Source organism: Ambystoma mexicanum, chromosome 3p (assembly GCF_040938575.1).
Source record: "Ambystoma mexicanum isolate Mex_15411 chromosome 3p, UKY_AmexF1_1, whole genome shotgun sequence".
Taxonomy (NCBI): Eukaryota; Metazoa; Chordata; class Amphibia; order Caudata; family Ambystomatidae; genus Ambystoma; species Ambystoma mexicanum.
This window is the reverse complement of record NC_090925.1, coordinates 266,682,795-266,708,398: the sequence shown is the minus strand read 5'-3', so window position 1 is coordinate 266,708,398 and position 25,604 is coordinate 266,682,795. Positions and strand designations below refer to the sequence as shown.

At 45.8% G+C, this 25,604-nt stretch overlaps 1 protein-coding gene across 4 annotated transcripts in view; it reads left to right on the top strand.

Annotated features, from left to right (window-relative positions):
• The window catches only part of OGFR (opioid growth factor receptor), a 227,014-nt gene extending 204,204 nt beyond the window's left edge, over positions 1-22,810 (top strand). For 3 of the 4 annotated variants that reach the window (XM_069650775.1, XM_069650774.1, XM_069650773.1), the window contains one exon: positions 19,578-22,810. In XM_069650775.1, coding sequence (XP_069506876.1) covers positions 19,578-21,801 — 2,224 coding nt within the window. In that variant the 3' untranslated portion in view covers positions 21,802-22,810. The remainder of the gene's footprint in view (positions 1-19,577) is intronic. The other variant, XM_069650776.1, reaches the window with a different exon arrangement.
• Positions 22,811-25,604: the final 2,794 nt, after the last annotated feature.

The following is a 25,604-nucleotide window of genomic DNA, read 5'->3' as shown; positions in this document are numbered from 1 at the left end:
CGGACCCGAGCTCCAGGAAGATCCTTAGGACCCTCCCGAAGCAGGGTGAACCAGGCCTGAGGTATCTCAACAGAGTGCTGGACCCCAGAAGCAAGGGGAGCCCACAAGGTGTCCAAGAACCGCGGTGGTGCTATTTGCTGGTAGCTGAAACCGCAAAGTGCCGCTACTCTGGAGTAAGCCTGTTGCTGCCGCCGACCTTCAAACTGCTGTGCAGGAGTCCCTAGACGACCTCCCTCTTGTCCCCACGACTGAGGCCCAGGAACACAGGATCTGCAGGACGGCAACAGGAACAGAAGCCATTTAGACCCTGTTCTTCAGAACTAAGGTACTGTCTAACTAGGGGTACTTACCTCTTGTTGCGTGTAGCTTGCTTGCCCTCACTGGAGACTTGAATTTGCTGTCCTTTTCAGAGTTGCTTGCATCTTTGCTTTTCACAAGCCTCCCAGCTTGTGGCCCAACAGTAATTCTTTCCAACAAACTCCCTATATCATTGTGCGAGACATTTGTGCTATCTTCAAGAAGTGCCTCAGCTCCCCTAGACTTTGTTCAATTGACATTGGCTGTCCTGACTCCCTGCAGACTCTTCTTACCCTCTGACTTTGTGTTCATCTGTCCCTCCAAAAAGTCATATATAAGTTACTTGTATAGATGGGAAAGGGTTAACCTATACTTCATTGGGGGATTGTAAAGTACTTACCTGTTAAGAGAACTTGTTAACCTTTGTTTCCTTCCCTAACCTTGTTCTTTTTCCACAATCGCAGTATTGCATTTAAGTGTTAAAGTGATATATCATTGTCCACAGTATCCTAGCAGTTGAAGTCACCTCAAAGTGTAGGACGTGTGTGTATGACATCTGAAAAGGTTATCTACTTACTTACCTGAAACTGAAGGAGTGTATTTTTGAAGTGTCTTTTATTGTTGCATATTGTCCTTTCTAAAGAAGGCTTATTTTAAAATTGACTGTTAAATTAATAAATAATTATTTAAATAAGAAGCCTTAAGCATAAGTGTTATTTGAATACATGTCACTGTGAATCACTATCTTGCAATGCTACAGCTCACATTGACCCCTCTCGAGATAAGTCTGGCTGCTCCGTCACTCTACCAACTTGTGACCAACAGACCTATACAATAGGGTTCCCTATTGCCAAGAGGACAAGGCTGGTGTAGAGTCCCACAGGGTTATTACATACAATCTTGCCTAACGACTATTATGTTAATTAGTTTCTTTTGCAGCGCTTGGTAAGAGAGCCAAAAGCTCTCTGTAAACTTACTGGAGTCAAATGAAGAAGCACAAGGTCATCGGTATCTGCTAAAACACCCCATATGAGTCATCCCAATTTAGGCAGGAATGTCCAGGTTTTCCCAAAGTTGGCTGAGTGGTTCGCTAAAAGCAAGCATCCTTGTTGGACCACTTTATTGGTCGGAATAATCCTTGTACACTCCTGGTTAAAACATACTCGATCCTATCCATCTATCTCAGACCGTGGTATTATGAATGAATGAATGAATGAATGAATGAATGAATGAATGAATGAATGGAGATGGGAAGCTCTTCGCCGGAATATGCCACGTGTTTCCTTAAACTGGTGTGAACTTGGCTAGGCATATCACTATACTTAACAGTTTTTTTTTTTTTTAAGGTTTTTTAGAACCCAGAGAAAATGTATAGGATGAGGATGAATGACTCAAGCGCCTGCTGGGGATGCAATCACAAGGAAGGCACCTTTTGAATGTATGATGCACGTTGATGTGAAGTGACGAAAGTGACAAATGATGTACTGAGGATGGATTTGCTTTCTGATTTTGAAACCATGGTCTTTGGGGAGGATGCTCTTATTGAAGACCTGGCTCATGCTAAAAAATGCTGTATTTTTAGGGCTGCTATGGCAGCCAGAAAATTGATCTTGAGAGAATGGAGATCTAGTAAACCTCCATCGGGGTCAGAATGGATTAAGGAGCTATATAAAATGTCCCTGATTGAGAAAGGGATTCTGAAAATAGAGGAAGAAACGTAATCTGTATGAAGGAATATGGGGTATGTTACTGGAATGTAATCTGTAGATCTAAAATGCATGACAAAAGGGTGGACAAACTTCAGATTTGGGCCTTTTCTATTTGTTAGATCTTTGCTGATGCATACTGTCAATCTGGGAATTAATTTTAGAGATACAGTTTGTACAAATAAAACAAAAAAAGTCAATTAAAAAAACACAATTTACTCCATCTTGCACGTCATCTTGTCTCATTCTGCGCTGCTATTCTACATTTTTGCAGTTTTGCGAGGTTTCCCCCACTAATCACCTTGGTTAACTGATTCAAATGTATTGCAGAAGTAGACAAAACCAACAAAAATGTAACACTTATCCTTAAACACTCCGTGGGCCACATAATATAGTGCCATACAGTTATTCTTTGTGGCAACATTGTCCACAAAACGGGTCTATGACAAGGCAATGAACTGCAATGGAAACACCCTAGCAGTTCATTCTTGTAATAAGATCTGTGTACGAATGCCCTCCTATAGCCATAAGAGTGATTGGATGATAACAGGTGCTCCTCCTTCTTTTAGAAATAATACCTCTGTGTCTGGGATTTGTCGCAATTTAAAGATGGCTAACCATAGTGCTCGTATCGCAGGCTTATACCTTACAATACAGCCCGCGTTCCGAGCATCCTGATTGGGCAGCACTCCATCCCAGTGTGCTAACTGTTAATGTTCTTGGCAAAAGTTTGTAGTGTAATTCGAGTTCTATGAAATCCCTTTTATCATTTGGTTTGGGGCTGCCAACTTCTCATTTAGATATTTAAAAAGTGATTGTGCTATTTAAAAAATAACCCGTGAATGTGGTGCACTTTCATTTTAAGTTGAAAAAAAAGAAAGTTTGTCTCCTGGCTATCTTGCTTCAGTAGTTGGTAATATTATTACCTGTGTGACTCCAGGACCTAGGATACAAGCAGCACCAGGGCCCAACATGAGCCACGCCTGTCAACAGGACAGTACCAATATCGGGACCAGGACCGCACAGGGGGCACAAGACCTTTTAACAATAGCCTTGATAAAGACCCACAGGTCGAAACACGTGTCGGCTGACAAACAAGGCGCACCATTGCGTTTGAGTGTACTTAACGCTTATCTGATGTAATATTAAGAAACAATTCGACACTATCATTAATAAAAGCGAATCCTGTATTGCATTAACCAAAGTGTTAGAACGATCATTTCAACTACTGAAGCAAGATAGCCAGGAGACAAACTTTCCTTTTTTTCTACTCAACAAATTGGGGTACTGGCTTAACCCCAACAGCACCTGTGATCTTGCAACGCCAAAATAATACACCAATCTTGGCCAACAGAGGAGCCTAGCACAGGCCGTTTCCACACCTAGAGCCAACCCAGATTTCTTCATTTTAAGTTGCACACAAGGCTATTTATTTTCTTTTGGTTTCGTTTGATTCAAATTGTATTCCCTCCGCCTCGCAACAGTCCTTATTATATTACTGTCAGCTATGGTGTTCCCTTAGCTATCGCCATCTCCTCCTGCCTCCTTTAACCCTCATATCTTGTTACTACTGCATCCATCATCTTCTGCATTTTCACATCCTCCATCAGTTGTCTCTCCCCTGCTCTTAATACATTCTCTTTCATCTTCTGAACTTTCACCACCTTGTTTTTTCTTCTCCCACCCTTGTTGTTACCACCTCCCCCTTGAGTCACATTTTGTAGGCATAAGCCTCTTTTGAATGATTTACCAAGCGAGGCAAGTTATTTAAGCATAGACCATACGTGAATTCATAACTATTGGGTTAAACAGCATAGGTCAACTATTTCTATTGAAGTTATCACATTTCTGCAACACGTAATGCAAAACTTCTCGGTTTCACACAAAGCCTGTAAGCTCTTTCGGCCTAAGACCCTGAAAGACAGGCAAACAAAATGGTGGGCGGCCTATGCCATACAGGCAGAGTCACTCACCCACTGGCGCTTTCGCCTCAGCTGAGGAATCTGTTGGCAGCCGCGGCTCAGATTTGGAGGCAGTTGACCTTGCTGTAGAGCCCTCACGCTCCCATGTGTTCGTCCCTGATCCCGACAGGCATGCCACTGGCAGTGCTATGGGAAAGTTGCACCCTGGCGACAAAAGCACTCACGCACCACATGAAACTTCAAAGCACACAACCCCCAAATCAATCCTCTGCTAATCCGTCGAGGGATGTTTCAACGCCTGCAGGCCTGTCGAAGTCGTCAGCTGGGCCTTCCGAACCTCACGGTTTGTTGCCCCTTGCGCAACCACCTTAGCAGTCTATACACAGGTCTAAATCAGCTTTTTTCCAATCGGCGATAACACTCCCAGATCTTTGGGAGAAGCTTTCTATGGCTGATTTTGCCCGTTTTGGACCCCAGGAAGGTCTCCCTCTTCACCTGAGGGCTAGTCTCTGGCCTCCTTCTCTTTTTAAGGAACTTACTCATGACTCAGCCCCTTAAAGAAAAGACCCCTGTCAGCCAAGCCTTCTCTTTGCTCACTCCATCACTCACACACACACGATAAATCCCTGTGTTGAAAAAAAGTTTGGCCTGGCTCCTTCAGACCCGCTCTACATCAGAGGACACACTGTCCCAGACTCCTTAGTTGTCACCACTACTTGCAAGAGAAACAGAGTACCACTGTCCCGTTGGAATCTCCTCCTTACAACAACTGCAAATAAGTGTTAAACCTGGGCAAGCGTGTTACCACCTCTTTGGCGTATTCCACCAGGATTGCCAACACCAGGCTCCTTGCGAGCTAAAGTGACGTTCAATGGTGCCTTGTTCAGGACGGCTTTCGAGATGTCCATGAACCTACTCGCACCCGCCTATCGGCCGTGATCGCAGAGGGTAGACGGGTCACTCGGAATATCCTTAAGAATACTCTGGCCTCTACTGAAACTGCGTACTCTTGCCTAGGGGACCTGACTAAAGAGATGCGCCTAATTAAAGAACTCAGGCTTCAAGCCAGAGACTCACGCTTCCTTGATCAACAAGCAAGCAGAGGAGGCCAACCTCTTCAGGAAATTGGTTGGCAAAGCCCTGGATACAGCAAAAAAAGTCACATAAGAACGTTTCTGTCGCTCAATACGATCTTGGCTAAGCTCTTTGTCCAATGCGGCAACTCCAAACTCTTTTGGTCCTTTCGAAAGCAGTCCTCCCGCTCTGCCCATGCACAATATGGCTCAGGAGAATCCAACTGGGCTCCTGAACAGTGCTCCTCCGGCAACTTCCAATCCCAAAAAAGAGGTTTTTGTTGGGGAAAGGGCAGGGGCAGAAACTCTGCTTCCGTAGGCTCCCAGGCCTCCGCCTCCAAGTGACTCAAAGGTTGTGGGGTCTCCTCCCATACCTCCCCGGTCAGGGGACGTCTAACATCATTGACCCACGCATGGGAGGGGATCACATCAGATCTGTGGGTACTCAAGACCGTCGTCTACGGATGCTGCATCAAGTTCCTCCAGCCACCCAGCTACCATCTTCCCAGAAGAAGACTCCTGTCAGACCATCAGTGTATCCTGTTTGAAGAATTTCAGGTCCTGCTGGAAAAGGGTGCCATCAAAGTCATCCCTTCTCTTCAGGTAAACAAGGGTATTTCTTCAGTGCACTTCCTTTTACCCAAAAAGGATCTAACTACGCACCCTGTTAAAGATCTGCGAAAAAGTATGTCAAACCACAAAAGTTCAGGATGACAACTCTTCAGAAAGTAATCCTCCTGCTGCTGCTGCATGGGCATTACATGGCCACACCGGACATGAAATATGCATACTTTCATATTTCAATGTTGCCAGTGCACAGAAAGTACCTCAGATTCATGATAGAGGACATGCACTATCAATTCAAAGTTCTCCCCTTTGGCATTGTCTCAGCCCCGAGGGTGTTCACAAAAGGTCCTGGCGACGGCGGCAGCTCACCTGCGCAGGTTGTCCATCCCTGTGTAACCCTACCTCGACGACTGGCTCATAACAGGGGACTTGTACGGATCATGCCTAGCAAATACCCAGTTGACAGTAGATCTCCTCTTCAGCCTGGGATTTTCTATCAATGAGAAGAAATCATTGCCTTCCACTCCGAGAGAGTTTAAAAAATGCTGTTACAGATCACTCACTATTTAGCCAGTCACCGGGTAACCGTTCGCAAGGCCATTCAGCTCCTGGGGATAATGGCTTCCTGTGTCTTCCTAGTTCCTCTCGCTCGTCTGCGCATGCGCCCCATGCAGGAGTGGCTCTCAAGTCAATGGTGTCAGGCCAGCGGCCAGTGGGATGATCTAGTTGTTGTCTAGACAGCCCTTGTTCAGTCCCTTCAGTGGTGGTCAAGGGAAACCCTTCTAAAGGGGAAAATCTTTACCACCCTCGCAGTAGGGGCAACTCTCACCACAGATGAGCTCACCTCTATCAACAGACTGCACATGGCATGTGGTCCCCATCAGTAGCGTCCAACCACATTAACCTGTGGGAACTGCTTGCAGTGTTCAAAGCCCTGAAATCCATTCAAGCACACCTTCAGGGGAAGACAGTTCTGGTCCTCACAGACAGCACCATTGCCATGTACTACCTGAACAAACCGGGGGATCCACTCTCTAGGGCGATCCAGACTGTCCCAGAACATCTGGAAGTGGGCACTGAAACACGACCTGTTCCTCCTCTCACAGCATGTTCCAGAGGAACTCAATCTTCTGGAAGAAGGGCTCCGCAGAGACTTCTCCCTACCTGTAGAGCATGAGTGGCAATTACAAGGGCACATGGGGGTTCTAAGAGACCGACTTGTTTGCAACTCTGGAGAGTGCCCAATGCCCAGATTACGCCTCCGGGTACCCACAGAATCAGTGTAAAGGGAACTGTCTCTGGAAAACATGGTCTGGGAGATTTGCATACGCTTTGCCTCTGTTTCGCCTTCTTAACAGAATAGTGCACAAGATGCACCAGGAACACGTCTTAATGATCCTGGTGGGTCCAATGTGGGCCCGACAGCCTTGGTTCTCCCATTTTATGGAAATGTCAGACAGTCTCCCCTCCCAGGAAACTGTCATGCCCGTACAACATGCCGTCTCAAGACGGGGGGGGGGGGGAAACACTGCACCATTGCCCCCAAACACTCAATTTGGCAGCATGGCAGTCATAGAGTTTGGGCACCTTCAACTCCCTCAGAGATGCATGTACATACTCAGGGAAGCAAGAAAACTCAACACCAGACACTGCTACTCCAACAATTGGAAGCACTTTGTTATCTGGTGCAATGGTAAGAATGTCAATCCCATTGACTGCTCCAACAAAGATATTGTCCTGTACCTAACACACCTATTAGACTCAGGACTTTCCCTAAAGGTCCACCTGGCTGCTCTCTCAGCGTACACCACATCCCAGAACAAGGTTTCATGGTGGAGGATTCCTGGCATTAAGGTCTTCATGGAAGAGGTGAAGAGACTTAATCCCCCTATGTCCAACCCAACTTTCGGATGGGACTTGGAACGTTGCCCTTACCAGATTAATGGGGCCTCTTTTTGAGCCCATGCACAAGGCTAGCCTTAAGACCCTCACCTATAAGAGTCCCTTCCTAGTGGCCATTACTTCAGTAAGAAGGGTTCGTGAGCTGCAGGCCCTTTCAGTTCAGGATCCCTTCGTGATTATTCATAAAGACAATGTGGTTTTGTGCACACCCCCACGTTTTGGGCCTACATTCATCTCAAAGTTCATGTGAATCAATCAATCGAACTTCTCACTTTCTTCCAAAACCCCACACGCTTGGCTGAAAGAAGCCTCCACACACTGGATGTAAGGAGGGATTTTATTTACTACCTTGAGAAGACCAAACCACTGAGAAAGACAAACCAATTATTTGTCTCTGTGGCAACTGGTAGAGAAGGCGACCCTGTCTCTAAATCAACTATTTTGAAGTGGATTGTAAATTGCATTACACTTTGTGGCTCTCTTGCCAAGAGAGACCGACCCTTTACCCCCTAGAGCTCACTCTACTCTGGGCACAGGGGCTACCATGGCATTCATTGCAAATGTTCCTCTAGATTCCACTTGCAAAGCAGCACCCTGGAGTTCTGTTCACACTTTCACCCAACACTACTGATTAGATACACACTCCAAGTCTGATTCTCAGGTGGGACAAGCAGTGCTAAGACACCTCTTTGCTACTGTTCCTTCACACATCCCACCACCATCTCTGGGTACTGCTTGGTAGTCTATGCACAGCATGTGATTCTAAGCAGATTCAAAAACATCAAAAGACATACATTACTCACTGTAATTGTATTTCTGATGGTTGTATCTGCTTTGATTCACATGCGCCCACCCTTCCTCCCCTCTTGGAGTAGAAGGAACATAGACATCTTACACATGCTCTCTTCTGTATTCACTCACGCATTCTGCAAGGCTCAATCACGGCAAAAGAAAAACAACCGATGTGACCTTGATGCGTGAGGAATTTTAGGGACACGACACTTCACGTTAGGGGCAGTGTTACAGTCACGGCCATGTTGACGTCCCTTTTTGATCTTTAGAGAAAAAAATGCAATACTCTGCGATTACCACTCGATGTCGGACTATATGCACGGTATGTGAATCTAAGCAGATAGAACTACGATTCCAATGAGTAATTTATGTCACTTGCTACCATCTACGTTTGCATAGAAACAGTTTCCTCTCTCTTTTTCCGTGTTAGAGTTTTAGGTCTGCTCAGGAAAGGTTTCACGCTCTTTCAGGTAGGTTTGGATGCACCAGTTCTGCCCTTCAAGGTCTCACGATGGGTTTGGACAGGTTTAATTCATATAGGGCTTGTCTGCCCAGAAGTTCCAGGCCTCCAAGACTGGCCTGTTAGAAACCACTGTGATTATCCCTTCAAGTGACTAGGGGATCCTCCCCATACTGCTCCTTGCCCAATATTAACTGGCTCAGGGTGGCACCTAGCCCCCTGAGTTGCCACTCTGGCAGTCCCAAGAATTAGATGGGGGGTGGGGGGGGAATGAATCCCAAAGATTAAAGTGAGGGTGGCTCAGAAGAGTTTAATACATGGTTCTTAGGGAGTGGGAGGACGGCGGACCAGGAGTCTTTATTTGGAGAATATGTTAGAAGGATAAGAGTAATGTTGGGTTCTGTAACGTGTGTTATGCCATCATTTCTCAAAAGAAAACGATTTTGGAGAACAAAGAAAGAAGAGTACAGTTCGTTTATAAAATGTCTTTCCTGCTTTTTTTTGCATAGTGTCTACATGTTTGTGCTGCTTGTTCTACAAGATCATGACCATGAATACTGTCAACTCCATTAGCTAGTGTCATCCTAGAGGGATCAAATAACCAGACAAGACAACACATTCAAATTTACAGTGGTTTATTAAGGTTATTCTTACAGTGTGGGACAAAATATAAATGGATAAGGAGTAAAGTGCAACAGAGTCAGGATTTGCGCAATAGAAGCAACTAACTAAAGTTTCTGGGATAACTAAAAGGTCAAAATGGGTTCTTTCCATCGCCAGGTTCCTCCTAGGATTCCCTTCACAGGAGAAGACTTGCAATAAAGACTCTAAACAAGATATCTGTTTTTTTTTTTATCGTGTCTGGATCGCCTCTCCTTCTGGTTTTTTAGACCATTTTGGTTTCATGGAGGTGTCTCCCCCATCTCCATTGTCCCGCTCCGAGACCACAATGTCTGCTCCTCTGGGTAGTTTGTCTCTGAGAGCAGTTTGTGTTCCCATGTCAATGGAATGAGGACCATGGCCAGTGGAAGTAACTCCCAGAGTCCTGGCTGTGGACTGGTGGAGTTTGACCGAGTGGTCAGCTCCTCTTACTCTCAGTTACGAGGTCCTTGCCCATAGGCCCAGAAAGTTGCACTCTCACTCTGTGCTCTTGGGATTCTTCCCCGATTTCACCCTCCATCTATTTTCAGTTAACGCTCTACATTCTCTTCTGAGTGTACCCTGCTTCTCCATTCCTCTATCTCTTTAGCATCTGCACCACTTCCTTTTCTCCACTCCTCCACTTATTAGTTGCCACGCCAACTCGTCATCCATTTTCTCTGGGTCCTTCTCCCTTTGTAACAACCTCTCATCAATCTACTCACCCTCAAACTTTCTGTCCTTTTTCTCTGCCACCCCTTTGGACACCACTCTCCACAGAGTCAATGCTCTTCAAGCTTCCCCTATCGTCTGCACCTTCTGGACCAATTTCGGCACCTTGCTTTCTGGCAACTTTCTCTGCCAACTTCTTTGTCTCTACTAGTAGCTCTTCTTCCTGGTTCGTCTGACTCCCAACCACAACACCTGTTCAGGCACCGCTGTTTTCTCAATGATCCTCACACTCATCTCTATCAGCATCTTCACTCCTTTGGGCACCACTCTTCTTTTTTGTGCTTTTCACCAATCTCTAGGTCACTCCTGCCATCTTTTTTTGTCATATGCATTTTCATTAAGGTTATCAGAAAATATAATTGCAAGAGAAATATAAATAAAGTTTCTAATTCCTAGCCTCCCATGAAATATCCCCAATGACTCATATTGACAATGCTAACAGTTTTGGCTTTTGAACAGGCCTGGGATAAGCCTGGGAATCTGTTCACAGGCACTGCCATAATCCTAGCCCTCAGATAACATACGTTGGAATATACCGTTGATACCTGGGCATATGATGTTAGTGCCTGGCAAATGCCTATCTACTATATATACAAAAGCCAAAACTGCTGGCTTTGCCAGTGCTGAGCTTTAAAAGCACTTCCTTGTAAGGAAAAGATGTGAGGACACACATATGGTTCATAAATCAAATGGCTGAATGCACACTTGCTTTACCCCTGGAAGCTAGTTACCAGCTGCAATTAAACCATTAACTCTCAGTAGACTGCCCAGAATTAACATTGCAAGGCCCTGTGCAGCACAACGTTTGACAGTACCGATTGATAGAGCTCGCAGAAGGGGTTATGTTTTGGGCAGATCGACACCCACAAGCGGTGTGCTGCTCTAGTCCCATCCCATCGGCCCTGTAATGATTTAGCACCACCTAATTGCCAAAACTAAAAATGGTGACCCATTCATACCTATAGTGAAATATGGATGAGAATAGCAAGCATGACGGGAACAATGAACTAGAGGTTGGCAGAAATGTTTCATGCAGACATATATACTTTACATAGAAGTATAGCTGTCAGTTGACAACTCGGTCAAAAAAAAAAAAAAGCTTTCGCAGAACAGTCAATTGTTCGCATTGTGCTGTTTTTGCAGATTCGTGGGTGTCAATAGCGATAACCAGGAGCTACAGGTAACAACAAACAGCCATGTCCTCAGAGAGAGGAATGTGGGTCAGAAGCAGTTGATGATGCCTCGGTGCCAAGTAAATGCCTATCACAGAACCTTCACAATGTAAATAAGTTGATGTATTTGGTCACCGGCCAGTGCAAGGCACAGGTCGCACCACACCTACAGTTGTCACACAAGGTATATAGATGGTTTCAGTACCAATAACTGAGCACTCAGTCCTGCAAATCCTGTCCTGGGCTCAGTCTCTATACCAATAACTGAGCACTCAGTCCTGCGAGTCCTGTCCTGGGCTCAGTCTATACCAGCAAATCCTGTCCTGGGCTCAGCACTCCAGAGTTGCCTACAGAGGCAAGTCTATAAATCGGGGCAATATTCCCCTTTATATCGAGCAATGAATGGAACAGAAATGGCAATGTACGGCTTAATCAGAAGTGTTGAGTTTTCTAATCCGTGCACAACAATAAAGGCATTGAGAGTGCAATCCAAATATGCAGTACTCCAGTCCTGATTGTTTACATCTGCTAGTATCAGATGCATAAAGTGTACTGCAGTGCACAGTGCTGTCAAGACTCTTCTGTATGAACTGTTTTAAGTCAGAGTGTTTGTAGCTGCAACTGAACCGCTGGGCATTCGCTTCCACATTTAAGGAGACGTACTGGAGATGGCGACCCCATTCCCCATGTGGTCCCTTTTCTTTGTCTATGATTTCTGATAAAAGAAAAAGGAGGTTGTACCATTAAACAGTTCGAGTCTGGGCTTAACTGACCACTGACTCCAACACCCGCACCTCAATCCACACACCGGCATCCCCCGAAGATTTCCAACACCAAGCCGCCTACTGCACCAACTCAATGCCCCACTCAGATGGGCAAGGGGACCTGCAGCAAAGATATCAAAGAAAAGCATCCCGCTCCACACCAGTGATCACCCTCGCCAGAGCTGGAACTACCATGGATCTGCATCAACCGTGGGTGTCCCAGGCACCATACAGCACTGTGGGCGCAAGGGAACAGCCGAGTTACCCAGAGTAGACGTGTCACCAGAGGTCCATGGCACCGCTCACCTGTCACAAATGGACGCAGCGCGGGCGCATCAGCAGCAGCACAATCAAGTCTGAACAGACCCCGAAGCATGGCACAGTTGAATGTATGTTTCTACTGTACATAAGTAGCGTGTGTTATGTATGCATAGCCATTTCACGTTGATTGAAGTACTTTTCCCCATGTCATCAGTGGAGCACTGAACCACGTTGGTGGTGACGGTGCGCGGTACAAATATCTTTAACATTAACATCATGCTAGAGTGCATGCCAGGCCTGCTTTTCCCCCTTACTTTACCTCTCTGACGACCTTCTTCACCCTGTGGGATGCCACTTTTCTTCTCTCTATTTTTCCACTTGATGGTTTCCCAGTGCCTCAGACGTCCTTCAACCCACCAGGCAGCTCCTGTCCTATCTCTACTTTCACCACCACTGACCCACTCCCTGCCTCTTGATCTGTTTGCTTTGTTTCCTGGTCTCCTGAGTCGCTCCTCTGGCTCCTAACCTGTAGTATTGTCCAGGCTCATATGTCGTTCAGTCTCCTGGGTCTTGTTCTTAGACCAGTTCTCTTGGTCACTCCTCGAACCCTCTCCAAATGCACTCTTGACCCCAAACTCCTGTCTCCAGCTCCAAACAGACACACTAAATGGCTGAGGATCTGACCTTGTATAGCTCTGTGATTACTCCTCAGGGGATGGGTTCCTTTGACCTGTGAGGGTGAGGGAGTGGGTGGCTGTGATTGGTGGAGTCTTAATGCATTTTTGGGCATCAAGGCGCTACAACCTCTGTGAGGTTTGCCATTTTGGAGCTTTATGAAGTCTTTTCAATAGCTTATTCTCCATTTTGGAACTGACTCCCTGTGCAGTGCCTGTGGACACTCCTAGTGTTCTTGTAATATGTTACAACATGATAGCCAGCGGTTGCTCTCTGTGGGCCCGTTGCACGAAGGTGAGTTTACTAGAAGCGCTTCTAAATTTGGCGCCTTTTTTCTGCAGGAGCTCTCGGGGCTCAAGCTGGAGAGAAATGAACATGACACCTGTGCCCTATTGAGCAAGTATCACAGTAGACTGTGATGGGCCACTGCCATCTGAGTGGGCTCGACTTGCAGCACTAGTGCCATCAGAAATTGTGGTGTGCCTCAGATGTCTGAGTGGGCTCACTGTGTGTGCGCCATAGAAAATTCATAAGTGCACCCCCAGTCCGCACAGACTTGCCAGGTGCTGTCGAACATGTGTGTATGCTTTCACGTTCAAGACAGACTCGCCGAGCGAGTGCCTTGGAACATCTGTGTGCCCCTCAGGTCTCTGGAAGAACTCGCTGAGTGAATGACGTAGGAATCGGATATGTGCTTTTGATGTCAGACTGGGTGTTCACAATCTGTATTGTAAACACTTATTCTACCGGCTACATGACTGCTTTGACTAACAGTGCAGATCTCTTAAAGGGACAGTGTTCATAATGTCACCTTGTTAAGAAATGCATGACAATTGGGTCTTTGTGGATGGCAAGACCCTGAATTCACTGATCTTGCAAGGTTCTCGGGTATAAGGGCCTGCTCCCTTTAAGGGTCACGTTCCAAAATAAGCCTCATGTGACTTTCGCCTGCACTGACAGAGGGAGTAGGTGGGGTGGCTAGGGGACTGTCCACAGTTCCGGGGAGGAGATTTTGTCCCACTATCAAGTATTTCTTCTACATGTGCACCCTACTGCATCTGTTTGCCCCTTCTAAATGTGCACCCTACTGCATCTGTTTGCCACTTCTACATGTGCACCCTACTGCATCTGTTTGCCACTGGAGCCTACTTTACCCAGGGTCGCTAAGCAACCCTTAAATGCCTCGTTATTGCCTCTACCGTGAGATGCCCCTACTCACAGACTCCCCACCGCAAATGGAATTGTTGCGTGTCTATACGGTGAATGGATCAGCTTTAGTGGGCACGTTCGAACATTGATATACTGCATGTTGCTAGCCCACTCGGCCGTGTTCTCGTGACTGTCCTGTTCCCAGCCCCGCCCAGCAGTGACCATGGCAGCCTGCCTACCAGTACAGTCCACTACTGTGCAAAGCGGCGAGCCTGTCATTGCCTGCTATGATAAAGAACAGACACAGTCAACATATATTCTTAACTTGGTACTTATCTGATTGTGGGAAAGAGGCGGAGAGCCCTTCTTGTTGCAGGCAGTCTAAAAAACTGCTTGGTTGGTGATGGGAGGATGTTCTGTTGTGGAATGTAGAGGAAAGAGCTCCATCTGTCATCAGCATGGAGGAAGAACACATTGTAGGTGATTAAAGTCCTCCATGTTGGTGAGGGAATGGGTAGCTTGGGGGCCTGCCCTGGGAGACTGTCTTAATTAAGTAAGGACTCTGAAGTTTTCAGGCAATTGTCCTGTCTCTTTTTCCAAATTAGACAGACCCTCAGTTTATATCGATTTCACCATCATTTAGAAATCTGAGCCTTTTTCCAAAATACTAAAACATAAGAGAAAACTGATGTTTTTTGAAAAAAACATGATTTTGAATAAAACATTTTCATGAAAAGTTAGAGGGAGCAATGAGGTTGGGGGGGCGGGCATGATGCTTGTGAGGGAGTGATGGGCAAGAGGCCAAAGGGGAGCAGTGGGCAAGAGACCAGTGAGGGAACAATGAGCAAGAGACCAGAGAGAGAGCAGTGGACAATAGGCCAGTGAGTGAGGGAGTGAGTGGCAGGCCAGAGAGGAAGTGGTGGGCCAGAGAGGGTGCAGTGTACCAGAGAGGGAGCGATGGGCCAGTGAGGGATCAGTGGGTCAGAGGGAGCAAGGGGCAAGAGAGAGAGAGCAGTGGGTTAGGGGCTAGAGAGGTAGCGATGGGCTGCAGAGGGAGTAACCGAGGGAAGGGGGGAGCAAGAAGCACATTGGGAGAGAAGATGGGGAGGAGAGTGCAATAGACTAGGAAAAAGGATGTCAGATGCAGAAGCAGCGAGAGATCGGGGCAAAAAGAAAGAATGAAGTACTGGAGAGTGCAAGAGGATCTGGAAAGCATAAGGGGCGAGTTAGAGTCCAGTTGGGATTGTGGCAATGACTGGGGAGTTCGAGTTGTGACTTGACAGTGTGACAGAAAGAATTTGAAAATGAAAGTTATGATGTGGAATTGGGTGAGTTGGGTGTGGCTGACTGGAGAACATAGAAGGGGAATATTTGCACAATTACAAGTTATAACGATCAACAAAGCTAATATAAAATAGACAAGCAAGGCAGAGCAAAACAAACACGGTTCCGTCAAGCCTGGCACGTCTGGGACTCTGTATTTAATGTACAGCAGAGAGAACTTACAATGCTGAAAATAGTGACAACCTGGCTCTCTTTCAGCCTAGCACACAATGCCTTTTTCTTGAACTCTCACGCCCTGATTCTCTCACACTCTCCCGTCAATAGAAATGGGCCACAGAAATGCTGTAAAAATATAATTTCTTGCTGCAAAATTGACTTTTTGTAAGCCGCACTACGCTTAATTTCATGCCCCAATGTCCTGGCGTGTCTAATTACATAGGGAGCTGATAGAGTGCAGCTCCATCTGTCATTCATCCTTTCTGTGTAGCGTTTGTACCTTGCCTTGAGTTACTCTGCTGCATAAATAATAGGGCAACAGTTCCTTGCCTATTGGTGTGGGGGATCTTAAGTAATCCATGAGTCTAGGAGACACAAGAGCCCCAGGAAGTTTGCTATAACCACTCTTACTTGTGAAAGTAGGATAAGGAAGTTTGGGTTGTGGAATGTGGGTAGTACCACATCATGATGTCAAACTCAACATTTGAAGCTATTAAGAACTCAATGATAAAGGAAACCGTTTGCTTCAAATGTACATTATCACATCGAAACACAATTGAATAGATCTGTGTTTAATAATGAATGGATCACAGACTCATTTAACAGGGAATTCTAAAACGGGGGGTAATGGAAACATGTATTCTGTATCCCGAAAAAAAAATTATGAAGTGCATTAATAGGAATGTAGTTTTATGGTTTAGTAAGAACGGTGTGCAGAAGGTTGGAAAAGGCAGATATCTGGTGGATGGAGAGCACCCTTTTGGATCTCTGGCCTGAGACCTTTCCCTCCTAAGGCCCTGACTATGACATGATCACCCAATGTACAGGTCCTGATTCAGAGCCTGCACTTCCTCTGGACGATCTCTGCTCTGTGGCAGTCCTTCTAAAGAGATGGCGTCCGGGGCGGAGCATAAGCACTCTATATAGCCTCATGTATGCCTTAGTTTAGGGTTTCAGCATTCCAGGTAGCCTCATCTATGCCTAGTATAGGGTTCGGCACTCCAGGTAGCCGCATGTAGGCCTAGTATAGGGTTTCAGCACTCCAGGTAGCCTCATGTATGCCTAGTATAGGGTTTCAGCACTCCAGGTAGCCTCATGTATGCCTAGTATAGGGTTTCAGCACTCCCGATAGTCTCATCTATGCCTTAGTCTGGGGTTTCAGCACTCCAGATAGCCTGAAGTATGCATTCGTTTAGGGTTTCAGCACTCCAGGTAGCCTCATCTATGCCTAGTATAGGGTTCGGCACTCCAGGTAGCCGCATGTAGGCCTAGTATAGGGTTTCAGCACTCCCGATAGCCTCATGTATGCCTTAGTCTGGGGTTTCAGCACTGCAGATAGCCTGAAGTATGCATTTGTTTAGGGTTTCAGCACTCCAGGTAGCCTCATGTATGCCTAGTATAGGGTTTCAGCACTCCAGGTAGCCGCATGTAGGCCTAGTATAGGGTTTCAGCACTCCCGATAGCCTCAATTATGCCTTAGTCTGGGGTTTCAGCACTCCAGATAGCCTGAAGTATGCATTTGTTTAGGGTTTCAGCATTCCAGGTAGCCTCATGTATGCCTAGTATAGGGTTTCAGCACTCCAGGTAGCCTCATGTATGCCTAGTATAGGGTTTCAGCACTCATGATAGCCTCATGTATGCCTTAGTCTGGGGTTTCAGCACTCCAGATAGCCTGAAGTATGCATTCGTTTAGGGTTTCAGCACTCCAGGTAGCCTCATGTATGCCTAGTATAGGGTTTCAGCACTCATGATAGCCTCATGTATGCCTTAGCTTGGGGTTTCAGCACTCCAGATAGCCTCATGTATGCCTAGTATAGGGTTTCAGCACTCCAGGTAGCCTCATGTATGCCTCGTATAGGGTTCAGCACTCCCGATAGCCTCATGTATGCCTTCGTTTGGGGTTTCAGCACTCCAGGTAGCCTCATGTATGCCTCAGTTTGGGGTTTCATCACTCCAGGTAGCCTCATGTATGCCTAGTATAGGGTTTCAGCACTCCAGGTAGCCTCATGTATGCCTTAGTTTGGAGTTTCAGCACTCCAGATAGCCTCATGTATGCCTAGTATAGGGTTTCAGCACTCATGATAGCCTCATGTATGCCTAGTATAGGGTTTCAGCACTCATGATAGCCTCATGTATGCCTTAGTTTGGGGTGTCGCCACTCCCGATAGCCTCATGTGTGGCTTTTAGTATGGGGTTTCGACACTCCCGATAGCCTCATGTGTGGCTTTTAGTATGGGGTTTCGGCACTCCCGATAGCCTCATGTGTGGCTTTTAGTTTGGGGCGTCGACACTCGCGATAGCCTCATGTGTGGCTCTTAGTATGGGGTTTCGGCACTCCCGATACCCTCATGTGTGGCTTTTAGTTTGGGGTTTCGGCACTCCCGATAGCCTCATGTGTGGCTTTTAATTTGGGGTGTCGGCACTCCCGATAGCCTCATGTGTTGCTTTTAGTTTGGGGGTGTCGGCACTCCCGATAGCCTCATGTGTGGCTTTTAGTATGGGGTTTCGGCACTCCCGATAGCCTCATGTGTGGCTTTTAGTATGGGGTTTCGGCACTCCCGATAGCCTCATGTGTGGCTTTTAGTATGGGGTATCGGCAACCTCATTTCTATTGTGGCATTGTTACTTTTCCTCTGCAAGAAACCTCGGCCTCCCATCCCTGCTCCAATGCTATATGATCAAGCGTGTCCTCAGCTGTCCTGGAGTACGGAAAGTGCCATGATTGTCATACGTCGGGACCCAGTTGATCTTTTTTCAATGCCATTCGTTGGTTTGATAATCCTGAAACAATAGGTTGATGTTTTTTTTATCCTGGTGCTAAGGAAATCAAATGAAGCAAGACAACAAAGGAATTGGCTAAGCCTGCATAGCTGGCATAGCGGGCATATACGAGGATGTCAGGCTTCACGGGCCTAGAGGACTATTTAACCTGGTGCTTAGCCTTCCATAATCGGCACTATATAATGCAACTGAGATATCATGCCCTATTATGAGTTGGTTGGATTGTTTACAGGAGGAAGCTACCACCACTGCTATGCATTAAATGTATCTTTTGGAATATGTGTTTTGCCCTTTCCATCTTCCAGGTGGAAGTGGATAAGGTGCAGTAGTGGTCTTTAGCACTACTTTCCATTTTTTCAATACAAAAAAATGGTACAGTCGGATCTTTTTATGCGTTACATGGGTATGTTCGTGAAAGCTCGGCATCAGAGATGCCCACCTTTTCACCCCCTTACCATGGCCGATTCTCAGAATTGTTTTACTGTACAAAAGGGCAGCGCCTGCACCTATAAAATAACTGGGGCCAATTTGAATAATTTAGATTGTTGAATGGTAAATCCGATGGTGTTTAGGAAATACCCCTGGATTTTGCACCCTCCCTTAATCTCAGTGACAGAGTCAAACTATATCATTCTTGCTGTCCCTTTTGCATTCTATTTTTCTGTTCAAGATATCAAGCTATTCAGAGGTAAACACTGATCCTAATACTCACAAAACATGCCAGCAGACATGCGTTTGCTTTTGCCGGGAGATAAAATGTTGGGCGTTTAACAATTTTTTGAGAAAAGCATTCACAGTATGGGTAAACCCCCCAATACTCCACAATGAGCATAGATGGACTGTTGAGCTCCATTGGGAGAGTTGCTGTACGCATATAAGAATGCAGATAGCACTGTCTCATCATGAGAGTGGTTCATCTCACATATTGAAGTTATAGAAAGGTATGTGATTATATACACTATGGAATTTGATATGTATTATATATTTTGATTGCATTCTAGGTATGTATATTGTTTTTTTTACATGTTTGACTGTTTTGTGGTTATTCAGTTCTGTAAATGTTATTGTACATTCGAAATAAGCTGATGACTGACTAGCATGGTTTGCCAGTTACTATTATTAATCCTGTATTTCTCTGTTTCTTCCCTTATGCCCTCCTCTGCTTCTTTCCCTCAACGCTACCAGGCACTCCCATAACAACCTACGCATAACCCGCATCCTGAAATGCCTCGGCGAGATGGGCTTTGAGCACTTCCAGGTGAAGCTCGTCAAGTTCTTCCTCAAGGAGACGTTGAAGGACCGGTTGTTGCTCAATGTCAAGCAGAGCGCCCTGGATTACTTCCTCTTCACAGTCCGGGACAGGCAGGAACGGCAAAAGCTGGTACATTATGCCTGGAAGCACTTTGACCCCCAAGAACGATTTGCTTGGGGGCCGCATGAGAAACTAAAGCGGTTCAAAGAGCAGCGACGACCAAAATCAACCCACCTGACAAGCTCAAGTTCCTCAACTGGAGAGAGGACGGCTGATCTTGAAAGACAGCCAGGGATAACTGGGTCAGGGTTACAAGAGACATCAGTGGTGGTCATTGATGAGAACGCACCACCTCAAACTGGGGACGTCGGGACAGAAAATGGGGTGATTGACAAACAACAAATCCATCTCTTAGATGCCACTGTCAATATGGCAGCCAAAGATGGACAAGAAAAGAGTCCCTGCAGAACAGCACAGACCACTGAATCCAAGGAGGAGGAAGAGGTGAGGTTGGTATCTGATGGAGGGGATTCTAAACACCCAAGCTTAGAAGAAACTGTGTGCAAAGGGGAAGATTATGGTACAGAGGGCACATTGCCTGAAAACATGAATAAAAAAAGAAAACTTCCTGGAATGGGACAGGCCGATGCATTGGAAACACTACAGTCAACTATTAGCGACGAAACAACTCCCAGGAATCAAATTAACCATGGTAGTGAGCACTCTACTGGGGCTACCGTGAACTTGACAGGTGTAGAGGAACCCCCTCTCCCAGTCCCCAAAAAAAAGAAAGTGGATGAGGCAGAGCTAGAAGTTGCCAGTTTGGAAGAAGAGAACCAATGTGCTAGCCCCCTTCATCATCCCGCGAGAGAAGGTGGGGGCATCCCGTTGCTCCCTCTGGAATCCAAACCTGAATGTGTCACGGTGAAAGCATTGGGTAATGACTCCAATGGCCCTGGCTGTTCAAAAAAAGAGCCAGATGTCGAACAAGAGGACTGTACAGAGGAGAGTGCTAGTCTAACAAAGTCCACACAAAAGCTGGAAAAGTCAGCCAACTGTGACTCTCAGCCACTTGATAGCATGCCATCGCTAGGAAAAACCCAGGAGGGGAGTTCTCAAAAGCAAGATCTAGGTGAAGGGAAAGAAGGATGCATCAAGGCAGAGAACAAAGATCAACAAAGTGATATTAATGCAGAGACATCAAGTAATAGAGTCCAACAAGTCAGTGGTCTTTGCAGTAATCAATGTCAAGCTGGAATAATCAGTGCTAAGAAGGGAGTGGAAAACCCTCCCAATACAGAAGGTTCTTTGCCACCAAACAGGGATCAGGATGCAGAATTGGAAATCATTGAAAATCTCAGTGCTGGAAATGATCAAAATCATGACTGTGAGATCGCAAGATCCCATGCGGAGAGGATGGAATTAAACAAAACTGAGAACAATGGAAATGGGGGGCAAGATAAAAATGAGCAAAGTTCGACAGAGCAGTATCTGTCTAAAGCCAAAGAGACCGAGCTTCAAATCTGCACCCCTGCTCGGGCTACCAATGGAAAAGATTGCAAAAACCTAACTGAGCAGGAGGGTTCCAAACCCATGGAGAGCAAGGACCAAGAAGATCAGGGAAACTTCAAACCCACATTGGTAGCTGATGACGCGTCGGAGAACAAGAACCTGACAAAGCAGGAGGACCCCAACCCCTTAAAGGAGAACAATAACCTGGCAAAGCAGGACTGCCTCAGCCCCTCGGTGGAGAACAGGAGCCTGAAAGAACAGGAGGACTCCAACCCCTCACAGGAGAGCAAGAGCCTGACGGTGCAGGAGGGCTTCAAGCCCTCACAGGGAAACAATGGCCAAGCAGAGCAGGAAGTCTCCAATTCCTCACAGGAGAGCACAAACCTGATGGAGCAGGCGGCCTCCAAACCCTCAGAAGCTTCTGACACAGTGAAGGAGATAAAATCCCTGATGGGGCAGCAGGGCTCCTCACCTATGGAGACTGATAGTTTGCTAGCCAAATGCAATAGTCTGATGGAACAGGTAGACTGCCAACCTACACAGGCTACTGGCGTGATGGGAGAGAACAAAAGCCCAACAGAGAAGCAGGTTTGCCTACCTGTGCTTGGGGAGCAACAGAACCCAGCAAAGCAACAGGGGTGCTGACCCACCCAAGCTACCAATAGAGATGGGACTGATTTGGGAGAAATAATGAAACCCAATATATAGACCAATAACCATCTGTCAGAATGGAACATTGGCCAAAGGTGGACAAAATGGGTTGGTGGAGGGGGGACAGGCTGAGCCACCTTGGCCATTTTATGAATGCAGTGATTGTAGACCATGCACGAGGAAGTCTGCTTACTCAAGTCTGACATTCCTGCACTGCAGGACCCTTTTTCACATATACTGATCCGTGCATAGGTTTTAAAGTTATCTGTCCTCAAGTTTGTTCTAGGAATGAAGGTAAAACCCAGTGATGGAGGGTGTCTCCCAAATGCACTAGTGTTTCTATGAAGCACACCAGAGGTAAATGGCTTTCAAGTATTCCGATCTGTCTGGGGTGGAAGGATTGTTTGGCATGCCACCTTCTGTTCAGCCTTTGCAGTCTTGTGGGGTGACATCCCCAGCTCTGGTCTGCCATTTTAAGGTCATCTTGGCAAAATCAAGGTTGGGAGCGGCACGCGCTTTTGCTGAACACTCTTTTTCCACCAGTAGCTGATTGGTGTGCACATTCTATGCAAATAAGGTTGACTTTGGACCATACCCTTGGCACAGAAGAACCCAATACCCTTGCGGTAAGGCCCTTCCTCCCCACTGCGCAATACAGAAACACATTGAAGTTGCATAGGGTACACAATGAAAGATGGCTAACTTCAAGCACTTGAAATGCAAGTCGGTTTTCACTCTTCTTCCATCATTTTGACATCTGATTTCATTGACAATTTAGCTAAAGTGGGCCACTGAGCCTAACACAGCCATTTTGTAGCCAGGGTGTGATAAACAATTGCGGAATGAGCATGAGACAGAATCAGAAAGACAGATACAATGTTCTTAAATATAATTTGTAAATGATGATTTTCATTGTCCGACACCAGCTGGGCTGATTCTCTGATCCTCAGGATTTCAAATGAAATGTGTCCTATAAAAGTTGATTAAAAAAAATCTGAACAAAGTCTCCTGCGTAAATATGAAACTATAACGTATCACTAATAATATTTGCTAAAAATATTTGTTAAAAATCCATGTGAACAGATTGAAGAGCAGGGTGCCTGGGCCCTTCTCTTGCTATGTGAACAACTCTGAAAGATGCTGGTGTTTATGAACATCTGTGAAAATAGAAATGCTGTTCATGGTTTTGTGACTTTCTAATAGCTAAGTCAATCTCCTGATAAACGTCATCACCTTGTCTAGTGGTAGTGACCAGAACCGGAGCAAGGATTATTGCCAAATGATAAGTGTCTTTTGCCCCCTTTCCCCTCATCCAGGAAACCAGTCCCAATGTGGTGCTTTTAGGGCCACTATGCGGACCGCTCGTACCCTTGTGCTAGTGGTGACTTAGAGACCAACTAGAATTGCCTTGTTGTTCAACCTTCGCTAGCAGAAATACAGTACTTTTCCTTCTTTTAAGGTTAGCAAGCAAGGAATGTGTCGTGTTGTATGTATAGGAGCTCTAGAAATCATTCTGTATAAACAGGACAGAGCTGTGCATCATTATCAGGCCTGCCTTTCCATCTATAACCTGTGTTCTCTGCCTGAACCGCCTGTATCCCATCTCTCCACGTCCTTCCAAGTGCACCATTAATAGTCCATCGTTCTAAGTGAATCCATGGTATTGCGTCCAACCACTATATCCCCTTGTTGTACCAAGCTCTATTGCTTGATAGCTAGGTTTGTGATATAGAAAACCCAGAACATTCATACTTGAGGAGGTAGGATTGATTTTGTTGAGCATCCTACACGCACACTGTTCCTAGATTAATCTAACATAAACATAAACACTTATATCTGCTTTTCCCTTGTGTCACCGGTGGACACTAAGCTGTGTTGATAAAATACACAACTCAATTATGTAAGGTTCACATTTACCTTATTTATATATAGGATGTAGTTGGGATAAACACTGTCGGGTTCCACCTGAAACCAAGAAGGTCGCAAAGACCACATGTTATAGTTCACTATCTTTCACTATATGTCTCAAACTTTCTTTGGGAAACAAGGTAAAAATGAAAGAACAGACTACAAAACATGAGAAGTGCTGGAAGCTTTGGATAAATGGAGGAAAGGAAGGCTTGAAACAGGTGGACGGACACGGATCCATTATCAGGTGGCTGCCAGATTGGAAGACAGGAAAGAAGGAAGCCAGCCAGAGCAAAGGTCAAGATTACAATAAAATGCAACAAGGGACAACAGAAAGTTGATTGCCAACAAATTCATTTGACTTTTGACTTGGACTTTAGTTGAAGGTTTCCTGATTTGTCTGCGGTTTCTCTTTCCTTCCCATCTTCTCTTTTGTTTTTCTATGCCTCTTCTGTCCATGTTCTTTCCTCCTCCCTCTGTGCTAGTAGATTTTATGTGGTATATCAGCGAGAGGACCAGACTGATCTGCAAATGGATATCTCTCCTCTGTGAAATGTAGTGAGCTAAAACGTGGTTGCAGACCCTCCTTACTGGGAACCTACCCATAGGGCAGGCTATTTGTACATGTTAATTCTCAGTAGAGGGGCGCCCCGACCTCTGTATGCCTACATCACTTATATCTTGTATAGACATAAGGATCGATGGGTCAACCCTAAGAATAAAAGGATTGAGAAGGATCACCCTCCCTCCCTTTTTCCCCTGTAAGTAGATAACTGCTCGATCAGATCACTCTGATAGGCCAGAATTTCTGGGCTGCGCATATTTCCCTGTGACAGTTGACTTTTGTCCATACCCTTTCTTTTTTTTTTACCATAAATCATCCCTCTCAGGAGTAATGTGAAACTAAATTCATCTCCACCATTTTGGATATTTTGGCTTCTCGTTCAGACACATTTGTGTGTAATGTTAAGAGTCCAGCCCAAGCATCCAAAGTTAGTCTTGGTTGGAAGCTTGAGTGCATGGTCACTGCCGTTTTCTTCAGCTATGCAAAAATCATGAGGCCACTGAAAGATTTTTCTTATATCCCTCTTCTCCCCATCTTGTAACCAATTTATATGACCCACTTGAGGAGGATCAGCTCACTGTCTTGCCAGTTGGTACAGTTCTCTAAAGTGATCTCGCCTCGTGACTGGGACTTCCAGTGATTGGATTGGGGTGGTCCATCAACAATTCTACAGGCTCTGTTAGGCTGCTGTTATTGGGTGCTGGTGTTCTTTACCTGAAGTGATTCTTGGGCTTTGGGTTAGGTCTTCTATATCCCGAATCCCACGAAAACACACCTCTTTTACAGTTTCTTCTGGAAGTCGTTAGTCCAGGAAGATAAGGTCTGACCATATAGCAGTCTGTTTACTCTCTTAATCAAGCAGACCCTTGTTGGTTTGGCTGGCCAATCCTACCAGCATGTACCAAAAACTTATATAGCATCCCTTGAAGTTACTCTGTCATACATCCCCTTTTCAACATCATGTTAATGTTAAAGGATATCACCACCAGAGTGGTCTCTTAGCGCTCCTGGTCTCTTATTTATTTGCAGAGGTACTAATCCTCGCTTGATAATCGCCAGTTTTTCCATAAAGGAAACAACATGGGGTTTAAACTGAAGCCGGAAAACTACAGGGATGTACAGGGGTTGGTTGCCGTGGCCACTTAGAGGTACTACCTCCATCTTTCTCTGGGGCCCCCATCACCTTTACCCCTGCTACTCTGTTGACTGAGGGCTCATGTATGTATTTATTCAATTGTTTTTTTATAAGACGCCTTATACCATACCTGAGTTTGGTTACTAAGCGCAGATCCGTGATTCAAACCTCTGTTGCTCTGCGTGGTCT